The 26,217-nt window shown below is 33.9% G+C and overlaps 1 protein-coding gene across 1 annotated transcript; it reads right to left on the bottom strand.

Moving 5' to 3' along the window:
- Window positions 1-710: 710 nt before the first annotated feature.
- On the bottom strand, window positions 711-22,675 carry Rgs18 (regulator of G protein signaling 18). The gene is made up of 5 exons (XM_057770221.1): window positions 22,410-22,675; window positions 21,847-21,948; window positions 20,736-20,797; window positions 3,929-4,095; window positions 711-2,043 (listed from the first exon to the last, which is right to left on the bottom strand). The coding sequence occupies exons 1-5, from the start codon at window positions 22,526-22,528 to the stop codon at window positions 1,786-1,788; spliced, it is 708 nt and encodes a 235-aa protein (XP_057626204.1). The 5' UTR covers window positions 22,529-22,675; the 3' UTR covers window positions 711-1,785.
- Window positions 22,676-26,217: the final 3,542 nt, after the last annotated feature.

Below are 26,217 nucleotides of genomic sequence, written 5' to 3'. Positions count from 1 at the left end.
GCCTCTCCTATTGCCAGGGAGTTGTTTGCCCTCATTTTCTCTTTTTCAGCTAATTCCTTCACTGATAGTAAAACTAGAGTTTCCAACTTTCATCCTGGAAAGGGAACCAGTAGTTTTCCAGGAACTTCAGAGATTTGAGGCCCAAGATTAGGATGAGTGCAGTATCCTGCCTTGTGGATTGGATAATTACCTGTCTATTGATTGCACGCTAGTGATAACAGCTGTTCCGAGACTACTACTATTGAGGCTCTCAATCTCAAGGACAGAGTGCGAGGTTCTCAGGATCAGGAATGATTTGGCTGTTGTGACTATTTTAAAATTTGCTTGGTAAAATCTGAATAAATAAATAAACAAATACATAAATTAGTATCGTGGGTGTATTTCCAAAATAATGCTAGTAAAATCAAATCATAAATTTTATAATCAGAATAGAAAGCATGAGCCATCTTAGTTTAGTATATAACACAATTATATTCTGTGGAAGAGACATGCTTCTTATAAGAAATATAAATCCACCTAAGAAAAAATAAAAATCACCTTTCCAGAGGCTCTTTAAAATATATAGTAGATTGTTTCCATATTTTAAAAAGTATAAATTATTAACTTTAATATAAGTAACAAAATAGATAAATAAGATTTTTCTATCTCAGTGTCATTCAAAAATTAGAATTGGAAGAAATAAATGACATCAATAGACAAGTTTGAACAGTTTTTTATTATTATAGATGGTAGAATTTATTTACACTTCAACTAAAATGATAGCACTTAATAATCTGAAAGTACACCATATTTAATACATGTACAGGTCCTATAACATATTGCAATTAAATATTTCTTTAATATAGATATATATGTTTATTACTGCATCATATTGCATTATGCAAGGATTTTAAGAACATAATAGTTAAAAAACATAATTAGCAGATGCCGATGTTGTCAAGTTTGTAGGTTTCTTTTATCATTGTTTCTCATTTTAAATTTCTATCCCAATTTTAAAATTCCAAATGTGAGACATAAAACTTTTGTGAACGTGTGGGGTCATCATCATCCAAGCACTGACTGGTGTTATTTCAGTGGCACATTCATTTGCTGGGAAAGAATGTTGTTCTCTTAGTGGATATGGAGAGATATATTAATATGTGCACGCTCCGGTGAACAAGAGTGTACCTCCATCTAGTGGGGAATATTCATCAGTTAGAGGGAGTGTGAGTCCAGTCTCACATATCTACGTGGGTTATGAGTAATCTGTTTAATCTGTAGAGAAAAATGTGTTTTTATGCAATTTTTTGTTGCTGGTATTAATGCTGAAGTGATAGACAGCTATTGTGGAATCAGTATTAGTACATAACAACATATGTCCACCCTTCCCCATGATAAGAAATAGATCATTTCTATATGCTGCAACCCATCATTAAACACAATATCATATGGATATGCTGTTATCTAAGTACATTTTCTATACCTAGAAAAAATGATCCAAACTAAACCTGATATAGCTGAAATGTTTACATTTTACTTCAACATGTTACAATGCTCTTCTGGTGTCTTTTTACTGATGGTTAATGAAGAAATAGAGGCTTTTTATTATGAATAGAATATAAAGATATGTTTTTATAAAATATGGTGGAAGAAAGACTGTGAATTATTTTAATATAAAAGTTATTACATTTTAAAAATACTATTGCCTGGTTATTTGAAAAGTATGTTAATTTTTTACTGCACACAAGCTGTGTTTTAGAAGAAGTTACACACATTTACCACCAAAATAAGGAATATTACTTCTATTTATAACCAAATGGCAACATCTGACTTTACGTCTTGGAACTCATTGTAGGTAAATGATCGTGACCGTCTCCTAAGATTTGTTCGTCTCTGAGGTCTTCCTTCTATCAAATGTAAGTAGATTTCTGATTTCAGAAAGCGTTTGTAACTGTCTTGTTCCATGAGCTGGTAGACTCTGCTTTGTGCTGCATCAAAACTTTGGAGAGTTGGCTGTGTGATGCTCTTAGTAATTACTTCTTTGGTGTGAAAGTCAAGGTTAACCTGCATAAATAGGAACAAGATATAATTACAGGCTATCTAATACAACATCTTTGAGAACATCTCATAGTCTTATAGTGTTGGAAGGAGGGCTATGGTGTGTTTGGATATGGGGTTCTTTCTCCTAGGGTCTAGGAATACAATAGTGCACTTGAGGTTTCTTACCCGACTCTCCTATCTCTTTGTTAATAGTCATGCTTATTCCAACACTGCACAGTTGAATAATGGAATGGTGGCTTCCATATGATCATCATTTTAACTCACTCATTTTCACAGTGGGGAACTAAAGTCACAGAAGTTAAAGAGTTTAAGTAACAGGAAATGAGAGATTGGGGTTTGGTTGGGATATCAATAAGACCCTTCTGTTCAAGCTGCTACTTTTTTTTTATCATGTTATTTTTCCTACAAGCAAAAATATGTCAACAGATGAATGTGTCTTTAACATACAATCTCATATAATTAATTTTATTATATTCCTGTTGATGTATTTGGAATTAATATTGTATTTTCAGGAAGCTATCCTGTTTTCCCCTTTGGGTAATCATATACCCTGTTATATTTTTACATAATTAAGCAAACACCCTTTCTTAGATCAATATATTCATATAGAGAGTATTGCTTTACAGAGTATGTTATAGCTTCAGTATTAAAGATTTTCCAGAGATTTGTTAATATAAGTATAATAATCAAGGTTTTGTTGTCACCCTGTAGCATTATTAGACAGTGATGGAATCCTTAGGAGGTAGGATCTATCTCAAAGAAGTTAGGTTCTTGAAATCCTGCATTGAGAAGGTACTGGAATTCTGGTCTCTCCCTCAGTTCATTTCTATTTTTATTGCCTGCTCTCCCTCTCTACTTCCAGGCACTATAAAGTGAGCAAGTTTCTCTACAGTGTGTTTCTGCCATTACATATAGATTTGTCAAAGTGCCCAAATCAACAAAACCACATGTCCTCTGAAATGGGAGCGAAACATTTTCTTTTCTTTTTTCTTTAATTTGAATGATCTTAGGTATTTGTCTAACAAGCAAAAGGTAGCATGATAGTAATAATTTGTAGTTGAATATCAAGAGCATTGGTTCTACTCTGGAAGTAGAAATACTGCTTATTAAATACAGTTAGAGGCATCAAATTATTTAATATTTAATGACAGCTAATATCTGCTAAACTCTTAGTCAACTTATAGACTGTACTCATTTAGTTGTAATCAAAAGAAAGGACAATTGTTTTTCACTCGAAACACTGCCAAAGTAGAGTTGCATCATTTGTCTATTAAATATTTTCTTTTGGGCTGTCCTAAGATGACAAAATAACTTCTTTGAACAGACAAAATTTTACATAGGTAGATAAAATTATTTTTAAATTATGTTTATTATTTTGAGGACATGCATGCTATAGATTAGTGTGAAAATCAGAGAACACATTAGGTGAGCTGGTTGCCTTTGTCCACAATGTGGGGCCTGGGCATTGAATTCAGGTCTTCAGGCTTGTAGATAAGCGTCTTTAACCACCCTTAATGCTGCTGACTTAGTATAATCTTGTAAAGTATTACATGATTTTTAAACAGTGTTCAACATATTTATATTTGTGTGTCTTGTCTTTATCACATTCAGAAAGCTTTAGTTTCTAATAAGGAGTTGTTTCTGCTAATGTAGTTAATAAAGATTATAGAAAGAATCAAAATGTTGCAACTTTATTCACTCTTTGTCTAACTCTGAAGATTGATTTTATAGTTTTAATCCATTATAATATTATGTCAATAAGTAGAAATCTGCAATTAATTAGTTTAACTTTAACAAAAATCTTGAGCTCTCTGGTAGAATGAGTGGGGTGAAAACAGTACCCATGAAAGTGTTAAGTAGTTACATGTGTTTTTATTTATTACTGTACCTCTTTTGGAGCATCATTCTGAATGAATTTCTCATATATTGCTTTGGCTTTTAGGATGATTTCTTGAGGTTCCTTGCATTTCTTGAAATCTTCACAGGCTACCCAAAATTCAATGTTTTCCTCACTGAATTCAGTTTTAAGAAATCTAGTAAAATAATCCAGTCCATCTGCCAAAACCAAATAATATTTTGTTACTATAAAACAGTCATGCTGGAAAGATGCCCTACTTGATATTAAATCATAGGCAAGTACTAACAGTAAAAGTTAGTCTCCTTCTAATTCTACACCTGCACCTTTAACCAGTATTTGTGGGGTGCTTCATATAAAATAACTTTTTGAACAAATGAAGAAGGGTACTGTTTCTATGAAATAAGGCTAAACCACACATAGATCTAAATCCTTAAATCTAGGAGTAAAAGGGATCATCCTACACAGCTCAATTTACATCTCTTCTATTCATGACACAGAAGGATTGTTCTATAGTTCTGTAGACTTCTGAAGTTTTTCTCTTGGATTTCATTCTGTCCAATATCAGACCATGTTTCTTGTGCTGGAGACACTCAAGTTCTGTTTCCATTCTTTTACATTTCCAAGTTCAACAACGTCTATCTTCTTTTTCCAAGTCTTTCCACCAAATTCACACAGCCTGCCTGTCCTGAGTATGAACAGGCTTAAATTCTCAGGCCTAACATATTCCATGAGATTCTCACATGCTTTGAAGGAAATAATTCATGATGGAAAGAGAATGAAAATAAAGCATAATTTAGCAATATGAAAATCAAATACTATTTTATGAAGTAGATATTTTAAAATTAAAAGAATAAGAGACATATGTAATGTAGCAACTTGACGTTTACCATTTAAACATTTAAATACACACTGTTTTTGTCTTATATGCCATAAGTGTTTGAGACAGTTGATGGAGGAGGGTTAATAAAGAAACTGCCTTGGCCCTTTTAATAGAACAGCAGCTTAGATAGGCGTAGTAGACAGAACAGAATGCTTGGAGAAAGAAGCCGAGTCAGGCAGTCGCCATGATTCTCCCACTCCAGACAGACGCAGGTTAAGATCTTTCCTGGTAAGCCAGCTCGTGGTGCTACACAGAATATTAGAAATGGGTTAGATCAATGTGTAAGAGCTAGCCAATAAGAGGTTAAAACTAATGGGACAAGAAGTGTTTAAAAGAATACAGTTTGTGTGTTGTTATTTCAGGTGTAAAGCTAGCCGTGTGGTAGCTGGGCGGTGGGAAGTGGCCCTCCACGCCACTTACTACAGACAGTCAATAAGTTCTAAAAAATTACCTGGACTAAATATTATGATTGCCTACCTCCTATGTGTCTTTGAATGGATTTTTTTCTTTTATACAGTCAAGTTTCTTAATATTTAAAATTAAGAAAATGATATCCACCTGACAGAGCTTACTAGTGAATTAGATGTGCTGACTTTTGCAAAGTGCTAAAAAAGTGACTGGTACACAATAACTACTCCATCATGGTGGTGGCGGCGGTGGTAATGACGAGGATGGTAATATTTGTGGATATTATCAATAATTTATGTTTAAACATGTAAATCTTCTATAGATAAAATGTATCAACCTTCAAATTCTACTGTAAGACATTCTGACTTTAAGCTTGTGTTTTTTCAACTGCTTTAGCTATCTTTTCTTTTTCTGGTTATGAGACTTTTTTTAAATTGAGATTATTGGCTGAAATGGGAGGATCTAATGGAAAGACATTATTGTTGAAGACAACAACTACACAACATACTGAACACGGAAAAGATGAGTCAGTGTCTACATAGTACCTTTACCTCTATTAGCTAGTGTTCTTGGTAGCAGGAGTATGTGCCGCATGATATTGTTACAGGACATATGATCACAATGTGAACCCTAAGTTTGTATTAATTAAACAAAACCTTGGGTCAAGAGTTGGAGCCAATGACTAGCTGACAAGAAGTATTCATAGAGAGAGCGAGTCTGGAAAACAGATAGAAAAATGCACAGAAAGTAGTAGAGATGGACTTTTGAGTGTGTGTTGTCGGCTAAAAAGGAAGGTCAGCTGGCTGCTTTTCACCCTCTCAGAGCTGGAAAGTATTCACCCCAGTATCTGACTTGCAAGTCTTTATTGGTAAAATAAAACAATTAGAGACTTAATTAAAAACTATATTTTGCTGCAGAGGACTTGCACCTGAGCAGTGGGGCTGTGATTGCAGAGCCACAGCCAGTAGCTGAAATAGCATTAGATTCAGGTGTAGCTGCTTTGCTAATGATAAAACAGAATGCTACCAAAGGAGAAATGCAAACACAAAGCCAGCCACAAAACTCTTTAATCTACAATGATGTTCTGCCTACAAGATATTCTAGTACAATGATGGCACAAAGCTTGTAAGAGAAATCAATCAGTAATTGATTTGACTTAAGATCACTCTATGATATGGAAACAATACTCAACACTGCTTGGGTGACCAAGAACCTGAGACTAGAGATCCCAGAGATCTAGAGTAAAAAAAAAAATACTACTGTCTATAAATGAGGAATGTAGCAATAAAATGTCTCATAATGACATCCTGCTATACCCCTACATCAGCACCTTGCTCAGCCATCATCAGAGAAGCATCATCCTGCAGCAGATGGGAACGAATAGAGAGACCCACAGCCAGACATGACAAGAGTGAGGGATCTTAGAACACTCAGTCCTAAATGGGATGTCTCCCTTAATTTCTCCACTCAGGGATAAGGGAATTTGGTGGAAAAGGATGTGGAAAGGTACAAGAGCCAGTGGAACTGGAAGACACCAAGGAAACAAGGCCCTCTAAATCAACAGGATTGATGCAATATGAACTCACAGAGACCAGGGCAGCATGCATGGGACTGTATTGGTCTACATTGGAAAGGGTCCAGAGCTAAAAGACGAATTGGAGACATGCCTGTATCCCTAGCACAGAAGCCATCTCCAATTGATAACCACTTGCAGAAGGATATTTAGTTTCTCCAAGAATGCCTTACAGGGGAACCAAAACACTCTTAAGGGTGGGTTTCATACCCAGCAAAAGACAGACAACAGAAAACAACTTCCATGACGTCGTTGGAAGTTTCTTGTTTCATAATGTGACAGGGTCTTTTCTTTTTCCTTTAAAATTTTATCTTTTAGTTTTAATTTTTTTCTCCCTTTTTAAATTACATTTTAATTTTTTTTTTTAAATTTCAGGTTCTTTCTGTGTACATAATGGCTTCTGGTTTTGTGTTTTTTTAGGATTCCTGCGTGGTAAAATAAGTAAGATTTTGCATCTAATCTATTCCTTGTGCTTTTTCTCTTGGGATATTTTTGTCTGTTTTCTATTTTTATCTAATTCCTATGGGTTTGTTTTAGTTTTTCTTATTATATTTTATTTTACTATTACCTTTAGAAGTCTGCTTCTAATGAGAGAAAGAAGGGGCATGGATATGGGGTTATATGTGAAGAGTAGATGGAGAGAAAGCATAATCAGGATATATTATTTGAGAAAAAAAATCTATTTTTGGTAAAAGGAAAAAATATGTAATCAGTATTTTTATGCATTTTTAGGACAAAAGGAAAAACTCTGTTACAGAATTATAATTAGTAAAACAATTCAGTCTACATTATACTGTATGACTCTTTTTATCTTTCTGTCTTCATTCTGTCCTCAATTATCACCTCATTTTGTCTTTTCTTGATCTCCTTTTTAGACAGTAGGATATGCAGAATGACATGGAGACAAGAGTTGGAATTCATAGATTTTTTTTTTAATTATGTGAAAAGTTACATGTACTACATGTTGATAATTTGTCTTTTACATAGGTTTTCATTTGTAATCAGTGCAAAAATTTGAAACTGCTTGCTTGTATTGGAGTTGTATTGTAGAAAAAGCATTGAGAGAAGGGAAATAATACTTCATGCGGACTTTTAGATAAACTTCCTTAGAGGAACTGATTTTTGAGTTGGAATTAAAGTAGTTTTACAAACTTTCCTTGGATTTTTGTCTCACTTTCTAGTTATAAAATAGTTTAATTATGTTCATAGCAGCATTGTTTGTCATAGCCAGAACCTGGAAACAACCCAAATGCCCCTCGACCAAAGAATGGATAAGGAAATTTGCAGGCAAATGGGTTGAACTAGAAAACATCATACTGAGTGAGGTAACCCAGACCCAGAAAGACAATTATCATATGCACTCATGCATTACTAGTTTTTAAACATAAAGCAAAGAAAACCAGCCTAAAAATCACAATCCCAGAGAACCTAGACAACAATAAGGACTCTAAGAGAGACATACATGGATCTAGTCTACATGGGAAGTAGAAAAAGACAAGATCTCCTGAGTAAATTGGGAGAATGGGGACCATGGCAGAGGTTTGAAAGGGAGGGGAGAAGAAGGGAGGGGAGCAGAGAAAAATGCATAGCTCAATAAAATCAATACAAAAAAATCTTTTTTTTTCCTGTTGTCACAGGTAAGTTGTTACATGGGGAGAATTTGTTAGCCATATTCGAACATTTAGACACATGTATAATACTGAATCAACTCTTCCTTTAAAATATTTCTTTTCAAATTCAAAGACTCTTTCTCTTCTTTTTTACACACATGTGTTGTAATAGGAGCGGCGGGGCTGCGTCCCCAGCACCCGGCCGCCCACATAGCTTTACCTGAAATAATTACATGGAAACTGTATTCTTTTAAATACTGCCTGGCCCATTAGTTCCAGCCTCTTATTGACTAGCTCTTACATATTGATCTAACCCATTTTTAATATTTTGTGTAGACACCACGAGCTGGCTTACCAGGAAAGATCTTAACCTGCATCTGTCTGGAGTGGAAGAATCATGGCGACTCCCTGACTCAGCTTCTTTCTCCCAGCATTCTGTTCTGTTTACTCCACCCACCTAAGGGTTGGCCTATCAAATGGGCCTAGGCAGTTTCTTTATTAATTAACCAATGAAAGCAACAGATTAGAAAGAAATCACTCCCATATCACACATGCTCAAACTCACACATACTGTGGTGGTTTGAATAAAAATGAATCCTATAGGCACATAGCAAGTGACACTACTAGGAGATGTGGTCTTGTTGGAGTAGGTGTGGCTTTGTTAGGGAAGAGTGTCACTAGAGACAGGCTTGGAGTTCTCAGATGCTCAAGGCTTGCTTAGTGTGGCATTCTCTTTCTGTTGCCTGCCTATCCAGATATAGAACTCTCAGTTCCTTCTAAAGGCGCCATGTTTGCCTGCATGCCACCATGTTTCCTACCATAACAATAATGGACTAAACCTCTGAAACTGTAAACCAGTTCCATTTAAATGTTTTCTTTTGTAGGAGTTGCCATGGTCATGGTGTCTCTTCACATCGATAGAAACCCAAACAGTCATGGTTTGAATAAAATGACCCCCATCATTCATAGGGAATGGCACCAAGTGGAGATGTGGCTTTATTGGTGGAAGTGCATCAAATAGGGGTGGTCTTTGAGGTCTCAGAAGCTCATGCCTGTCCAGTGTGGCATTGTCACTTCCTGCTGCCTGCAGAACCAGATGTATAACTCTCAGATACCTCTAGCACTGTGTTTGTCTACACACCATTTGCTTCCTAACATTATGATAATGAACTAAATCTCTGAACTGTAAGCCAGTCCCAATTAAGTGTTTTTCTTATAAGAGTTGCCATGTTCATGATGCCTCTTCACAGCAATAGAGATCCTAACTAAGACACCAAGAAAGACACATAGTTGTGGCAGAGTTTCCTACTGGCCTGGCACCAAAGAGTTGGCAAGAAGCACCAACCCCCGCTGTGCCAAACTTGGCCTAGTTCTGGAGTTAGCACTCAGTTCTAACCCATCCTTTATATTACAGATATCTTTGTTGTCCTATGTGAACCTTGTCTGAGAGTATCCCATGGATACAAAGCCTATGCAAAACTTGATTAGAACACAACCCGGAAAGCCGTATTACCTCCTGAATCAGATATTTGCACTTGGCATTGTATTTAGGTTGTTATGGGCATACGGGATATACTGACTAAAGTGTAAATATAGGAAAACATAAAATTGCCCTGGGCCACATGAAAGGGTTTCAGTCCAACAGGGGTGGGGTCCTTGCAGCCATAAAGGTTAAGTTCATTCTCAAAGTGTCTCTGAGTCTTCAGTCACAAACCCATGTGAACCCATACACACACACACACACACATACACACAAACACACTATACATATAGTCCTCAAAATACAAATATAACATGCTAAATCTTCATGATGACACTTGTACTTATATTTTCAGGACTGACCTTATTATCTAATATCAAATATTAGATAATTAGGGGCACATGGGGGGGGGTTTTGAGGAAGTACGGAAAGGGAAAGAGAAATGATGTAATTGTAATCCCCTCAAATGAAAAATTTGTAAGATACAATTCACTTTAATAAGGTTTTAAAACATCTTATCTCCATGTCCAGTGTCTTATCCATTATCTGAATCTGTCTCTCATGTTTTAAATTTTTCTATTCTCCAATAAGCCTCAACTTCATAATTCAGAACATTGTGTTCTTCTACTTTCTCTTCAGTGTTGCCTGCTCCTTTTTTTCTTAGCTTCTTCCTACGTGTCAACATTTTTTTCCCTGAAACTTCTCTTTCTTGCTGTACTTTTTATACTTTTTTTGAACTTGAAGGAGAGAAAAAACTCTCTTCTTCAGGATTCCCCAAGCTCCACCTGATGTTTTTCTGTGGGTCTGCATTCATTTCCATCTTAATTATATACCAGATTACATGTGTTCTAGGTCTTAGAATTCTATAGTTTAGTGTGTAGAATATCACCCTACATAGAAAGAAATATAAAAACTGTTATTTAACTGTGTGTAAAAGCAGGGCTTTGTTTTACTAACACATTGCAGAGTGGAGATAAATAGTAACATATGAGATAAATTTTATCTCTATCAATGATATTATATTTAAATCGACTAAACAGAACCACTGTATACACATCAAGAAAATGAAGATAAGAGATGTATACAAGGTAGACATTAAGCTGACAAAAACTGAATGAAATACCATTATTGTCAATTAAAATGACTTCAAAATCAAGAAAATTTTCATTTCATAATAATATATTATTAAATGCTCAATCATCACAAATATAAAAATATACACAGATATTTTTAGTTATGAATAATTAGACAATGATAATAGACTAAACTTACACATAAATTGTTCGCTAAATCAAAATAACTGACAGTTATAGAGCAACCTACCAAACACATTCCAAGTGTGTTAGGAAGATTAATCTGAACTATAGAATGAGTATAATAGTTTTCAAAAGGTTTATATTTAAGGACTGGTTAGCTTAGAGATAGAGTTCTGCTTGCCATATACAAGTCTATGGGCTTGATCTCGAGTGACATAAAAATTCTATTATCCAGAGATATGTAACCTGGCATAAACAAAGGAACCTTGAATGTGTGACTTCAGGGTGTGATTTGAGGTGGGAAGAGTAACCAGGTACATCAAGCTTGTCAAGAGTCCTTAAAGGTGGAAGAGACAGGAGAAAGAATAGGTTGTATCTCTATTTTTTGCCTTTAAACCTGGAGGATGGAAGGTAAGAACTAAGAAATGTTCTGAATTCTCAAAGGTGAGATTTTCCTTTGTTTTTGGGAAAAGAACAAATATCTTAGTGACCCAGATGAGTGATAAAGAGATTTTCCCTTAGATCCTCCATCAAGAATGAGTGCCTAATGACACTTTGATTTTATTGTCATGGCACCTACACTAGACTTCTCGACTACACAACTGTTAGATTGGATTTGGGATTAAGTTGTCACTGGTTTGGAAAATTAATATAGCAACTATAGGAAACAAACCCCCAAACTACTTTTTGTGTATACACATTTATTTCTCCAACACACAGAATTCATCTGTATTGTCATGACGCATTATGTGATTAGACTTTATGTTGTAATTAGTTCTTTTAATATATTAGAATTATAAGGAGTCAGTAGTCAGAAAAGGGCTGGGAAGACTGAAATATCACTACGCATTAGAACAATGAAAGGCTGCCCACACTTAAGACAAAAATGTTACATTGCCTCTGTACTTCTTGCACTGGGATTTCTCTGGTCTAGCAAGGTTCTGCTTTTCTGTAACACAAGGACCCAGAAGAACAAATGTTGGTAATTACATGTTATTGAGGAGAGTATGGAGGAAATGAAAGGCCAGACGAAAATACCTTGAGGAGACAACTTGAAACTCCTAGCATGTTGTAGAAGGCACATGCAGTCCTTACATGCTGTGAGACTTTTCAGCTCAAAAACAACATCCATTTGCTGACTGAATGCTCAGCATTTGCTGAATGAGTCAGCGAACTGACCGCAGAGAAGCAGTCATGAGGGTCAAGTGAGTGATATTTAGTTGCTCCTTTCGCTTTGTTAGCTCAGTCAGTGTATTATTTACAGGCTTATTTTTCATACTGAGCAATGTGCTTTTCTCAGAATGTTCAAGGGAAAAATAAATGAACAAGATTTTCGGATGATTTTTATGAACGGAATATGATGTCCAAGTATTCGAAGATATACAAGTTTCCATAGCAAAATTAATTGATCTCTGACCGTAATACTTTTAAATCTTAACAGCTATCAAAATGAGCTAACACAATTAACAATCAGAGGTTTCTCTTTTACTGCAGTTGACTAGCAAGTTGGGCCTGCTGGCATGATTTTCTTCAGTGTGTTCTTGCTTGAATACCTCCCTTGACTGAATCACAGTTCCTGGACTTCTATGTAAAAGTTTGTGTCACTATCACTGTCCACGGGGTTCTTCCTCTAATTAGTAAACACCCAACTGCAATACTCTATTAGTACTTCATATGACAGAGGAAAGCAAGGTGATAACTTTAAAAATAGTGACATAAGCATTGTTTGGCTACTGGTTGCTAACAGAAGGAAACTTCCTCCTTTTCTATCTGTATGACCACAGATTCGCGGCCTAGTCTCCTGGTCCACTTCTTTGTCGTTGCTCAGTCTCCATATTCTGCTATAATGAAAGAAAATAAGAAGTGAAAGGAAAGAACACTATAACTGCGAAGTTAAAGCTGATTTTGAAAGTGGAGCATGTCTCTCCAGTGAAAGAAGAATTACTATGAAAGAAGCTGAGAATCAGATGGTTAGAATTGAGGTCAAGGCCTTTACCTCAGCTCTGATCAGGGTTAAAATATAACCAATCAACCAGTCAACCAACCAACAAAGGAAAAAACATCCTCTGGACCTAGTTACGAATATTTGACTCTATGGAAAGAAGCTGGGTTTTTTTGTTTTTGTATTTTGGATTTTTTTTTGTCCCATACTTCCTTTTTCCCCCCCAAATTTCGAAAATTTTGAGATGTTTCTTCCAAATCAATTTTCAGTTTTTCTTAGACTGGATAAAGTAGTGTATCATTTTCATTTGTCTCTAATATGGACTGTTAGAGCATATAGGATCTTGGTATTTTCTAAATTAATTCTTATTTCTTACTTAAGTTCAAAGTGGTGATATATTTAACTGGAAAGTTTTGATAAAATCAATTTCTATAGGAACGTTTCAAATATATGTTAGAAAATAATTGGAGTCAGGACCAAAAATGATTTTGAGAACATTTCCAGATAATTTTAATTATAAAAACCACAGAATATTCATATGGAAATGTATCCTTCATAGTTATTAAAAATATATCACTGGGGATTATTCTGTTTATGTCACATTCTCCTGTCTATTCTCTTGTGTAATAAAAGGAATTTTGTTTCTTGTCCTCCTCACTTATTCTTTTCTTATTATTTGAATACAAATGGAAGGAAAACAAATTAAAAATCGAGTGCCTGTCATATTGTACCAATAAATTTTTTTATTCCATTCATATCTAGTTTAGAAATAAAAACTTAGTGTTTTGTTCATTTGGTTTTTGAGTAGTTGCACTGACCTCAGTAAATGGTTAACAAATTATATATTTATTCATTTGTCATTGTGGAAACAGACTGAACACTTGAAGCACTGATGATATCTGTGAATGAATAATTGTCTTCACTTCAGAACATAGCCATTACTTTTCATATTAATAGTTTTCATTTACAGCAGCATATTTGTAAAGATACCTAAAACAAATGGTCACTGATCATATATCTAAAACTTTTATTAAATGGAAAATAATCTTTAGTTCATTTTAATTGAGAATCACCTAGTATGGGGTCTGTGCTAGGAATTCAAATGCAGTAATATTAATATTATAGTTAATATTAATTATAGCAAAAGTTCTGAGTATTTGCCGAGGACTTGTATCACTATTATATTCCTTTGGTTATTATGATTTTATTTACTTTTCATAAAAATCATGCATGATTAAACCCAATGTGTTTATAGATGAAGTGCATGTCAGATACCTATTTTGCTCAGAAAGAAGAGCACATGGGAGATTGAACTCAAGATAATTTTATATAATATATAAAGCTTCAGCCAGTAAGTAGCCATGAAGACAATGAAAGGCTACTAGTTGATTAATATGGAAATTGGCTGATAGGACAGACATGTGTACCAAGGATAAAGAATGAATAATTGAAGAGTCATTAGTTCTATTTGGAATAGTAGGAGAATCAGCTTGCATTTTTTTTTTAGCATAAGTGGTGTAGAAAAAGTGTTATTTCATTTATAGCACTTCACTGGATGACAAGGGAGGCAGGTTGCCTCATCTGTTGTTGTTTTCTGTTACAATACACAAAAGCTTTTGGTCCTGTTGACTAGTCTTGGGTTGATATAAATATTAAAAATTAAGCAAGAATAATATCAAGTAAAGTTCTTGCTGGGTGTGCTATGAGATCTCATTACATGATCACTTAAGTGAATGACTTTTGGTGATATAATCATACATCGGTGACAAATATTAACTCAGGGAAGGAGTGAATAAAGTAAAAAAACCCACACATTTGTTTTAAATTTAAGGAAATCTTGTTTGAAAATTATATGCAAGCAAAGTCAGTAAGTTTGAACATTCTGTTCCGCTTACTCTGGATGGCAGTGCTAGGTTAGACCACAAAGAAAAAACTTCCTCAGAGGCAGCAACATCTCAAGCAGGCAGAAGATGTGAGTGTAACTGCCACAAGTACTTGATGGAACCTGGGACCAGAATTTACACTGGAAGACGCTTGCCCCATGTGTTATACAAACATGATACTTATAATTTGATGTTTCTAAATTGAAAATCTTGCATCTGTTGCAGTATTGTTCAGATGCCAAGAAACCAAAGGAAACAAATCAGGAAACTCTAAAGCTGGAAGCTTAGGTTAAGTAAAAAATCTTACGTATCATACTGAATAATTTCTCCTTTAATATTTGACTTCATAGGTCTGAGATGCCATAGAGTGCATGGTTTCCTTTGCAATAATTATTTAAGCATGTGTCTTACTTTTAATTTAGACTTTTAGAATTTCTAACTTTTAGTTAGATTATAAAGCTGTTGACATGGCTTATTTTGGGTCAGAAACTTAACTTTGTGGGACACTAAAACCCCTTATTGTATAGAAAACTGGTAGAAATAGAAATTTAAAGAATAACTTCAAAAACCACAAAATGGAAAATATAAGGAGAAATACTCATTTCCTTTTTCAAAAGTGAAGCATGGGTTTCCTTGTGGCTCATATTCAATTTTGCAACTAATATTTTCCACAGTATAATCAATTTATATCTTTAAATCAAAGGAATAATGATTGATGCTATGTTCTTACCCTTACATATTATAAGTGATCTTCAGCAAAAATATTTTAGAGCCATAATTAAAGGTATAAAAGCCTCTAATGAACTAATCTTAATGAAAATATTTTGAATATTTTCGATGACTAGGAAAGGACAATCAAAATGAACAATTAAGTATTTCTTAATTGATAGAGACTCCTCTCGCAGAAGGTGCTATTTTCTTCCAAATCTCTCTGTGACAGTTTGCAACTTGTCTATCTGTGTGCCAGAGTCACTTAATAGTCTAGGTCTGAGCCTTGGAAACACTGAAAAACTGCTGATAAGGTTTTATGCCAACTAAGGAGACACTAATAGTAACCTGTTACTCTCTATATGCCTTTTCTTGCACTTTTCATGTAAAACAGGAACGTTATCTTCCACTTAATGGAGAGAAAACCAAGATTTTGTTGACTCATCCTTTTCTTTAAACCTCCTCACTCTAAAGTAGATGCACACAATCAGTATCTTAGCAAGATCATTGAATTTCCTTCGAACATGGTTTTTGCTCAGTATACAAGATTTTATTTGAAAAGTCCTTGTAGGTATTCCATTGACCTTCAGAGGAGGTTTGCAGCATAAAAGTTCCCCAAATTTGGCCTCAAATTGATTTTGTATTATGCCAAAATACTCTCTCTCTCTCTCTCTCTCTCTCTCTCTCTCTCCCTCTCTCTCTCTCTCTCTCTGTACACATATATGTGTATGTCCGTATAATATACACAACATTTCACTTGCATTATATCACATACAATATTTATATTCATGGTGATAAGTCTCACTTCTATAAAGGTGGTCAATGTAATTTGAAATTAATGACTATGAATGGCAGACTACAGTATGATATTATTTTTTGATTCATGAGTACATTTTGTTTTACTAAACAGAATTTGTAAATTAATAAATACATACATTTTAATTACAGTTTTTTTAGGATTCATTTTCAACTACATGCAAATTTCCAATAAAGATGTAGAGTAAAAGTAAGTAAAAATTGTCATAGAAATGCATAAGGAACAAAAGTTGGATTTTGTTGGATTAAAATTTGCCATGTATCATTGAACTCATTTAATTACATATTCATTTTAAAACAGATTTGTTTGTATGGAAGATTTTGATGCTCACACATTGTTTTCATATTATTTTCATCTGATTTTTCTACCACTAATAACTTATATTAATATGACACATAATAACATTAATGAAACCATTTTTATTTATTAACGAAAGTCCTTGCCATATACACATTTCATTGGATTTAACTTTCTATGTATTTCAAATTAATTTAAAAATTAAACTATGAGTAAGAAAATCATTGAAGTTGGGCTGTATAGTTAGCTGAGCATTTCAGAAAACTGGACGCTCTTGCAGAGGAACCAGGTTTAGTTCAGTTCTGAGTACCTACATGGAGGCTCACAATCATCTTTAACTCCAGTCCCAGGGAATGGAAGTCCTGTTCTTATACATGTGGTGTATATTTGTGCACAGCAAAACTGTCATATGCATAAATAATTATAAATAAATCTTAAAATGGTAATTATCCAAACACCTTTTATCTTTCTTTCTTTGGAATATAGGGAAACCCAGAAACTCTTCTATTTTACTCTACTGGGTACTGTTTGTCATTTTTTTTTAAAAACTCTCCTGATTTTAAGGTACATACTGCAATAAAGAAACACTTTTCTGATTCCCTGAATTAGTCAAGCAATGGAAGTCTCAAACCTAGACTACCTGACGCTTGGAACATCTCTTTCATTTCGTATGGCTAGTGAATTTCCATGGCTCCTCTGGAGCTAGAGTCAACACTACTTATTCTGTAGTTCTATTGATAAAGCTACTACTTCCAGTGAGTCTTTGCTGGTTTTTACAAGAGCTCATTTTATGAAACAATGCAACCAGATTTCTATTGCACCTCGTTTGATATGTAACTTCATTCCTTGTTTGACTAAATTTAATGTTTCATTACCTTTATACAGATAATGACATACTGAACTCGAGTAACCATCCCATATAATCCCAGGGAATTTATATATAATTTAAAGTATTGGGGACTTTTTTGAAATGTCTGTATATGTGTGCATATATTTTTACAATAGGATCACTTTTCAGCTATTCATCTAATTTTATTTTACCCCCACAGTGCCAAAATACTAGAAATAGACTGAGTTTAATATTGTAGTCCACAGTATTTTAGGCAGTTATTGAAATTTCATAATTTAGTACTACAATTATCATTGCAATGAAAAATAATTGAACCAATAAAGTAATACTAGTAGCATAATTTGTGAATTTATTTAACTATTTAGTACTTTGGCCATAAGATGTGATTTTAATATGCAAGTAGGTGAGGGATGATTGTTTAAATTCACATTGCTTTCTCTTAACTTGTGAGTAGTTTACAGCTTGTTAATATTTCCACCGCTAGGGAAAAATAGTGTCAAATTCAATTTAACCCCTTTGCTTTTCAGTACTCATAAATGGAAATTACAGAATGTGAGGTAGAACTTATCCATGTCCTAATATTTCTTCACTTGGATGTCAAGGGCATGATGAAATTACTATATAGTAAGTTAATTGGAGTAATAAATCCAGATCAAACACCACTTTCAATTGAAATTCCAACTCCTTTTCTCTTTGTTGTCTAGTTTATAACTTACTAGAAATAGAAAAAGATTATTTTAATGTGATAATTAATATAATTCATTATAGCAGAAGTCATTTGTATTTGTGTTGATGCCACTATTTGTTATCTTCTTATTAATCATGATACTTTTTGAATCTGTTGCATGGGAAATAAAAAATTCTTGGTTTCCAGCTGTGGGAACTGAAACCTGACATGATTAAACAGCGTAACTAAGATCATACAGACGTTTCTGTCACAGAAACTTCCGACATCTCAGAGGGGCTCCTTCATAACTTTTCTGGAATGAACTTAGTTTTAATATGTAGGCACTAAATACTTTTTAGAGTTCATGCTCCTGTGAGGCCCTACAAATGAAACCGTATATCTCTGTTTCTAACAAATCATCACTCTGTTTTAAAGAAGAATCATCCTTTAAACAAAATATTTATTAATTGAGACTGAAAGAAATGTGTACAAAATGTTAACTGAAAGAAAATTCTAAAAAGTAAATTCTTTATAAGTTGGAATTAAGAAGGAAATTGTATCTACCTGAAGTAAAATAGCAAAATAGTTAAGCTGACCTTACAGGCAACGTTTAATGTATACATGTTTACTTAGGTATCCATCAACAGGTGAATTCACAAGAATGTGTGGTATGTCTTCATATTCAGAATATTGTACATCCCGTAAACAGGATGTAGTTTTCTAATATGTGGCAATAAGTGTAAATGAAAATACGTCATGCCGAATAATTCAGGTATAAAGACAGAGGCTCCATGTGGAATGCAAAGAAGTTCATCTCATAGAAGTAGAAGATAGAGTTATGGTCTCCACACACTAATAGAAATTGAAAGTAGACTATAGAGTATAAAAAGACTAAAGGTAGTAAAAGGAAGTAGAAGATACAGACAGCTTAGGGACTGAGTGTAAATTTACTTATGTTGGAAGAGAATTGACTTGTATGTTCTATTCACATAGTGGAGTGATGATGAACAATAACTTATTGTAGTTATCAAAGTATTAGGAGAAATTATTTTAATTGTTTGAATCAGAGTATCAGAGCCCAGACTGACTTCAAACCTATTATGCAAATGAGGCTAGTCATAAATCTGCTCCTCCCGTTCCCAACTCCATAGTACTGGGATTATAAGATGTGACCCAGTGTTTGGCACAGAAGAAATCATATTAAATGTGCCCAATAAGCAATGAAAATATTTAGCATTATGCATATGCTAGTAAATGAGGAAACACAAAGACAATTGCTTCTTCCTAATGCTGAAAGGAACATAGTTCCTAGTGTTCCTCTCCAACTTTCCCTGGTCATGAGAATCATTTTTAGCAACACACACCTGAGGATGGGAAGCCTGTTGGGTCTGTCACACTCAAGGGAAAAGTGCTTTCCTGTCCTGTTCTTGGAATAGTCTGGGGAAGGAGCATAAAAATGATGGTGTTTCAAAGAATAAACTACTATGCTGTAAGTGGAGAGCACAAAGAGAAGCTGTGACCAAGGATGCCAGTGTGTCTAATTAAGTAAGAACTTTTAAGTAAAGAAAATAAACTGTATTTTTCTATTAAGTAATAAGTGCAGATTTTTGAATTTCAAACTTTAGAAAATTGATAAACTGAGTTCAGAAAAGAAAAGTTTGCATGCCTAGTACTGGAAGTTATAATCCCGACTGCCTGACCCTGATCCAAACTTAAGGTTGAAGAATCAAGCCTGTTCTACTTTGGCCTCTTCTCCCAAATAGCACACAATGCTCAGCATTAACAAACACCTGATTCTTACCTTCTCTATAAGATTCTGCTTTAAAAATACATCTACATATATGCATATAACAAAACTTAGTGAAAAAAGTTAGGTCATGAAATTGAAAAAGAGCAATGAAGACTACATGGGAGTTTATGTAAAGAGGCAAGGAATGGGAAAATACTTTAATTATAATATCAAAAAATAAAAGAAATAATTTCTAAAAGTGAATCTGTTATAGAACTACCTAAAGGATTTTATAACAATTTTATTAAGAAGCTGTCTTCATGAGAGTTCTCTAAATGTCTATCAAAGAAACCACTTCAAGTTTTTGATTATTAATAACAAAATAATGTGGTTACTGTATTTAGTATACTTTTAATAAAACTAATTCTCTTTCAAATATAGGAAATTTAAAATAAAAAATTTTAAATTTAAATGTTATAGTTGTTAACTAGAGAATTATAAAGAAATAATTAAGATTTCACCAATAGTAAGTACTTCTGAATAAGTAAGAAAATTAAAAATATTTTTCCTTTAGATGCCTGCTCCTTTCCTTAGTTATCTCCTTTGATTAGAACTCAGATTACTGCAAATTCTTTACTGCTATCTAAACACCTGATAACGTTTTGCCTTTCATAACTGCAGGCATCTATTTTTAATATTTTATTAAGAAATTAGGGCTAGATAAAAATACCACTAACCTCTATGAGAAAGCAGTTTGTCAAATGATTCAGCCCATTTCTCTGCTTCTTGAGGGGAGACTCTGCAGAAAACAGAAAGTTTGTTGATGGAGTGAGCAGCATGTTTACTTCTGAATCTCTCTGCAGGGACTCTAAAGCCAAACTTTCCACTGATACCTACAAAGTGCTCTCCTGCTTTTATAAGCCAAGTCAAACTGACAGTAAGATCTTCAACATGAGTCCGTTTTCTTTTGAACTTCTCCATAGAACAAAGAAATATTGCACGTTTACCCAAAGTGTCACAATTGTAGGTTTTAAGTAAAAGTAGTCATATATTAAAGTAAAAGTACAAAAAATAAGAAAAATCAGTTTGAGAGAGAAAGTGAGACTGAGAGAGAGCACATTTAAAAATCACATTTAAAAAAATTTAGCAAATAAGGAAGCATAAACAGTATTTTTCGAAGTCCTTTTTAAAAAAAATATGCAATTTCCTCTTATCTGTAACCACAACGTACTCAGTTTTGTTTGTTTGTGTCTTTTTTTTTTTGAAAATGTATGAAGTTTGGTGAAGTTTCAAGGGGATAAGACAAAAGCTGTTTTTGACATGATTGGAGATGTTAATAAAGCAAAACGTGAATTTTTTTTTCTCTTTAACTAGACATATTCAAATTTTGAATAAAAGTAAGCTAACATATAAGACAAACTTTTAATTTTAGTTAAGAAAATGTTTAACCAAACTATAAAATTTCCTTTATTTGGTATTCTTTGCTATCATACAAAGGGTAGTTTCTTGAAAACTTCTGAGGAAGGAGATAAATAACCTCTCCTGATGACAATTTTACAGTATTAAAACAAATTAGTATTTATCAATTTATGGGCTAGAAAGTATATCATTAAAAATGGACAGGTCTATTAATTATGAGAGAATACTTTTAAAAGTTCTCGTAAATATTTGATTTGGGTTATGAAAGTGGTTGAACTCTAGGACTATTCTTTGTTTGGGGAACTAAAATGTTGAACTATGTTCACTTTACAATAGATTTTTAATAGCATATTGATTTTTATTTCCTTTTCTCTAATAATTAATTATAGAACCAGAACACTATGCTCACAGTGAAGTGATGGTTCCCACCTTGTTTCTTTGGCCAAGAAGGCAGATCTGCTGGTCTGAGTCTCCCCATGGAAATCAGGCCTCTGCAGGAGAAGACTTAATCTGTTCCTTTTCTCTTTAGCTCTGTAAAAGCAATAACACATTCAGGGTAATTCTGATGTCATAGAAGTCCTATTAACTTATCCAATAAATTTGGAATTGATGTACACCCACACCCATTCAGAAATACACCTTCTTTGATTTATCAGGTTTACTTTAACAGTAAAAAGAGGAATTAGCATAGAGTGTACCACATATAATTTTTTTTTACTTCAACAGACTATTATTTGAGAGTCTGTTTCATTATTTATTATTTTAACTCTTTGCTGTGACTAAAATTATCAACCTCTTAAAAATGAAGCTAAATTAGACTAAACATTTTTTATTCCCAAAATGTAAAAAAAAAAATAAATAAAGTTTCTCCCCTCATTTGCAGCACTACAATCAGTATATTTTCAACAAAGTATTTAAAAAGTCAGAGCTAACAAAGTTATTCAATCACGCTTTTTAAAGTACAAAGCTGACTTAAACATCTCTAATTTTACCTGATTTTGGACTCGATGCTTGCTTCTTCTTTTCCTGACCCATGCATTAGTTTGAAAAAGGTTTTCTCTTTTGATTCACACATATTTAATTGAGAAAAGAAAACTAGTGACATTTCCATATTCTGTTCTCATGAACAAGAGATGTCAGGTTCACTCAATCTGTCTCTCTTCCAAGGAAGAATGCTATTTCATAGTTATACATGGTGGATAAAAGCCTTGACACGGGGCTTGCAGAGGAGAAAGACCAGGCAAGACTGTGAGCTGTGTTTCTGCTTTTGCAATGTAGAAATGAGGAACTCAAGATTGGTTCTGTCCTGAGTTGTTGAAGGAAATGATACCACACATTCTCAAAACCACTTTTGGCCCTTAAGATAAGAACCGGTGTTACCACAGCACAGCTTCCCTTTCAAGCTTGCAGGAAGAAGCTTCAGCGAATGTCAGTGGCGGTGTCATCTCCCATAGGACCGAAAACATCCTGTGGCAAGGCTTGTTATCAAACTTTCGCAGCTCATTTCTGCTCTCCTGAAAACTGTAATTTTATTTAGCTTTAGTAAATTTCCTTAAATTACATTTGTTCACATTGTGCAGTGCAGTAATGATTAATTAAATTTGTTTAATACATCGCATCAATGTAAGACAATAGGTCACCATTTGTAAATGAAAGGGAGAATAGAACTCACATCATCAAATACATTAAAATCATCGTTCCATAAAATGATTTGAAACCAATTAGATTATTTGGATAAGTATGTGAATGAATTGAGAAGAGTAAAACAGAAAGTTTAACACCACATTCTTGAACATGCAATATAGAGTATCTTTTTTGGAATTTGGCACCTTGACTTTTATTGCTAAAATGTTCTTAATGAAATGTTTCAACTAGTAATGACAATTTTTATGTTAGTTTATTTTAAATCCTTTTTCCAAGAGAAAATTCGCAACCCTAATTGATTTAGTCATTTTTATTTTTATTTTATTTTTTTTTTGCCTCAGAATGAGTGTATTTATTTATTTATTTATTTATTTATTAAAGATTTCTGCCTTCTCCCCGCCACCACCTCCCATTCCCCTCCCCCTCCCCCATCAAGTCCCCCTCCCTTATCATTCCTAAGATGAGGACTACTGAGAACTCAAGAACAATGGCAATGGGTTTTTGATCCTACTGCACGTACTGGCTTTGTGGGAGCCTAGGCAATCTGGATGCTCACCTTACTAGATTTAGTCATTTTAAAAACTCTTTCATGAATCTGAAAGTTGGAGAAATATTTATCTAACCTGGAACCTGTGTTTATAGAAAAAGAAGCCAGGACTCAACAGCCTACAGGTGTCTATATGTTATCAGTGTTTGATCAACAACTCATATGTAATATTTATAAGTTTGTGATTAAGTAACGAATGCTTTACTTTATGTAAGTTACATGTAGTAAATCAAACACACAAATGTCATAGAAAATTTATTTCCATTGAATTTTTTTTATTTAACAAGACAATATTTAGTAAGAATGCTAGTTTGGAGTTCAAAACACTTATTTGAAAGTAAGGAACATTTTGTGTATATTTAAAGATAAAACTTCCAAATCTATGACTTTTCTTTCAAAAACATTTCTAAAGTTCTTCACATTGACTTAAAAATCATCACTAAAAATATTATATATGATATGATTTTACATCAGCTAGATGCTCAGTACGTTTGTAGTTCCTACCCTGATCTCTTCTGATGTTCATGAGCGTTCATTGCAGTTAGATGAAGCTAAGTGTTGAGGAAAATGAATTCAGGTTATCATTTTATTATAAGTTCATATTTCATCTACTATAACCAGAGAGTTAGGGATAAGCTTGAATCTCTCTCTCTCTCTTTCTTGCTCTCTGTGAGTGTGTAGAAGGAAGGCTGCTTGTTGGTTCCCAGCTGCCAGCCTAGGTTAGACCCAAAACAATCACAAAGAAACTGTATTAATTAAATAACTGCTTGGACTATTAATTCTAGCTTCTTATTGACTATCTTTTATGATTAATTTAACCCATTTCTATTAGTCTGTGTATCGCCAAGTGGCTGTGGCTTACCAGGTGAAGTTCCCAGCATCTGTGTCTGGCGGCTCCATGGCTTCTCTCTAACTCTCCCTTACTCCTACCATTCCATAGGCCAAGCCAGTTTCTTTATTCATTAACTAATAAAAGCAACAGACAGAGAGAAGGACCTCCCACACCATTTCCTCTTTTCTGTTTAAACAAAAAGGAAGATTTTAACCTAGTAAAATTAAATATAACAAAACAGGTATTGAGCAAGAATTACAGTAACTACAGTTATAATATTTATGTATACTTTATCTTTTATCATAACTAAAGAAAACTATAACTATAAATTCAACTCCAACAAATACTACAGAAGGATATAATATTACCCAAGTAAACATGAAGTACATTGTAAGCAAATTCCAAAATTCTAGAATTGACAGAGACATCTTGCTGCCTGGACAGTCTCCCAAAGTTCTTCTGTACTGTTTGAGTACCCATCTTCAGCCTACAGGCCCATAGTACCCACAAAGCAGGAAATTTTAAAGGCAATTCCACCTATATTGGCAGTGTCCTGCAGAATGTCTGTCTGTCAGACTCTTTTATGAATCAGGAACCCTGAAGGATTGTTTCACCTTTAGACAAGTTCAGCAGTATTTTTCTGTGCATCCTGCATGTCCAGTTCAGCAGTCCAGGTAGGAGCAGTTTCTTGCCCAAATTTCTAGCAAACTCCATATGGAGTCTCTTCAATGCCCATATTCCTCTTCAAGTAATTGGTGCTGCCAGGAGCAGATGTGTCCCATGGTCATGAAAAGTCTTAAGCTCTTTAAACATTTTAAATGCCAGATTCTCTAATCTTTGAAAGGTTTGAAGAATGCCTATCCATCTGAAATATATCTTTGTACATCTAGAAAATCTAACTAACATGACTACAAGCTTGACTATCATAGGTGATTATCTATAAACTTATATTTCTTAATTATATATTACATTTTAAATGAGCTGCACAAACACAATACCTTAATCAAGAACAGAAATATGCATACAACAAAATTGATCTTAAATTTGTATCAATAAACCAAAATCCATACCAATACAAATCTCTATAGCATATTCCCCTTTAAATGTAAAGAAGCATTTACAAACAATATTTGGGAATATGAGTGTAATTTTGTCTAAACTCTGTGAATTTTCTATCTTTACATAGTTCATTTTTCTATACTCAGTTAAATTTACAACTGTCTGTACTTTGTCTCTTTATACAATTCTTATAAACCATTTACTTTATTTTATAACTCGCTATACTCATTTTATTCTTTGTTTTAAGCCTATGTGCATTTATCCATCACTGTGAATGCAGCTAAACTTTGTTTTTTAGTGTCTAGAATTCCTTTCCAAGCCCTTTCAGGTTTTATGTGGAATTAGTTCACCACATTGGCACCAATTTGTAGGAGGAAAGCTACTTGTTATTTTCCAGCTGCCCAGACAGCTTAGACCAAAAATAATCACACAGAAACTGTATTAACTAAATCACTGCTTGGCCCATTAGCTTTAGCTTCTTATTAGCTAACTCTTACATATTATTTTAACCCATCTCTATTAGTCTCTATATTGCAATGTGACTGTAACTTACTGGGTAAAGTTCCCAGCATCTGTCTCTGACAGCTCCATGGCTTCTCTCTAACTCTGCCTTCCTCCTCCCATGCCAAGCCAAATTCTTTATTCATTAACCAATAAAAGTAACATATAGACAGAAGGACCTCTAATACAATGAGTTAGTGAATGTGTGCGCGCACGT

This window comes from Chionomys nivalis, chromosome 5 (genome assembly GCF_950005125.1).
Source record: "Chionomys nivalis chromosome 5, mChiNiv1.1, whole genome shotgun sequence".
Taxonomy (NCBI): domain Eukaryota; kingdom Metazoa; phylum Chordata; class Mammalia; order Rodentia; family Cricetidae; genus Chionomys; species Chionomys nivalis.
The sequence above is the reverse complement of the archived record's forward strand: the minus strand, read 5'-3'. Positions and strand labels throughout refer to the sequence as shown.

Excerpts from the sequence above, each read along its gene's own strand:
- Rgs18 (XM_057770221.1), bottom strand. The coding sequence starts at position 22,528 with ATGGAAATGTCACTAGTTTTCTTTTCTCAATTAAATATGTGTGAATCA. Across the intron at positions 20,798-21,846 it reads TTCTTGGCCAAAGAAACAAG|AGTCTCCCCTCAAGAAGCAG; the intron begins GTGGGAACCATC and ends TGTTTTCTGCAG. Across the intron at positions 4,096-20,735 it reads CAAACTGCTTTCTCATAGAG|ATGGACTGGATTATTTTACT; the intron begins GTTAGTGGTATT and ends TGGTTTTGGCAG.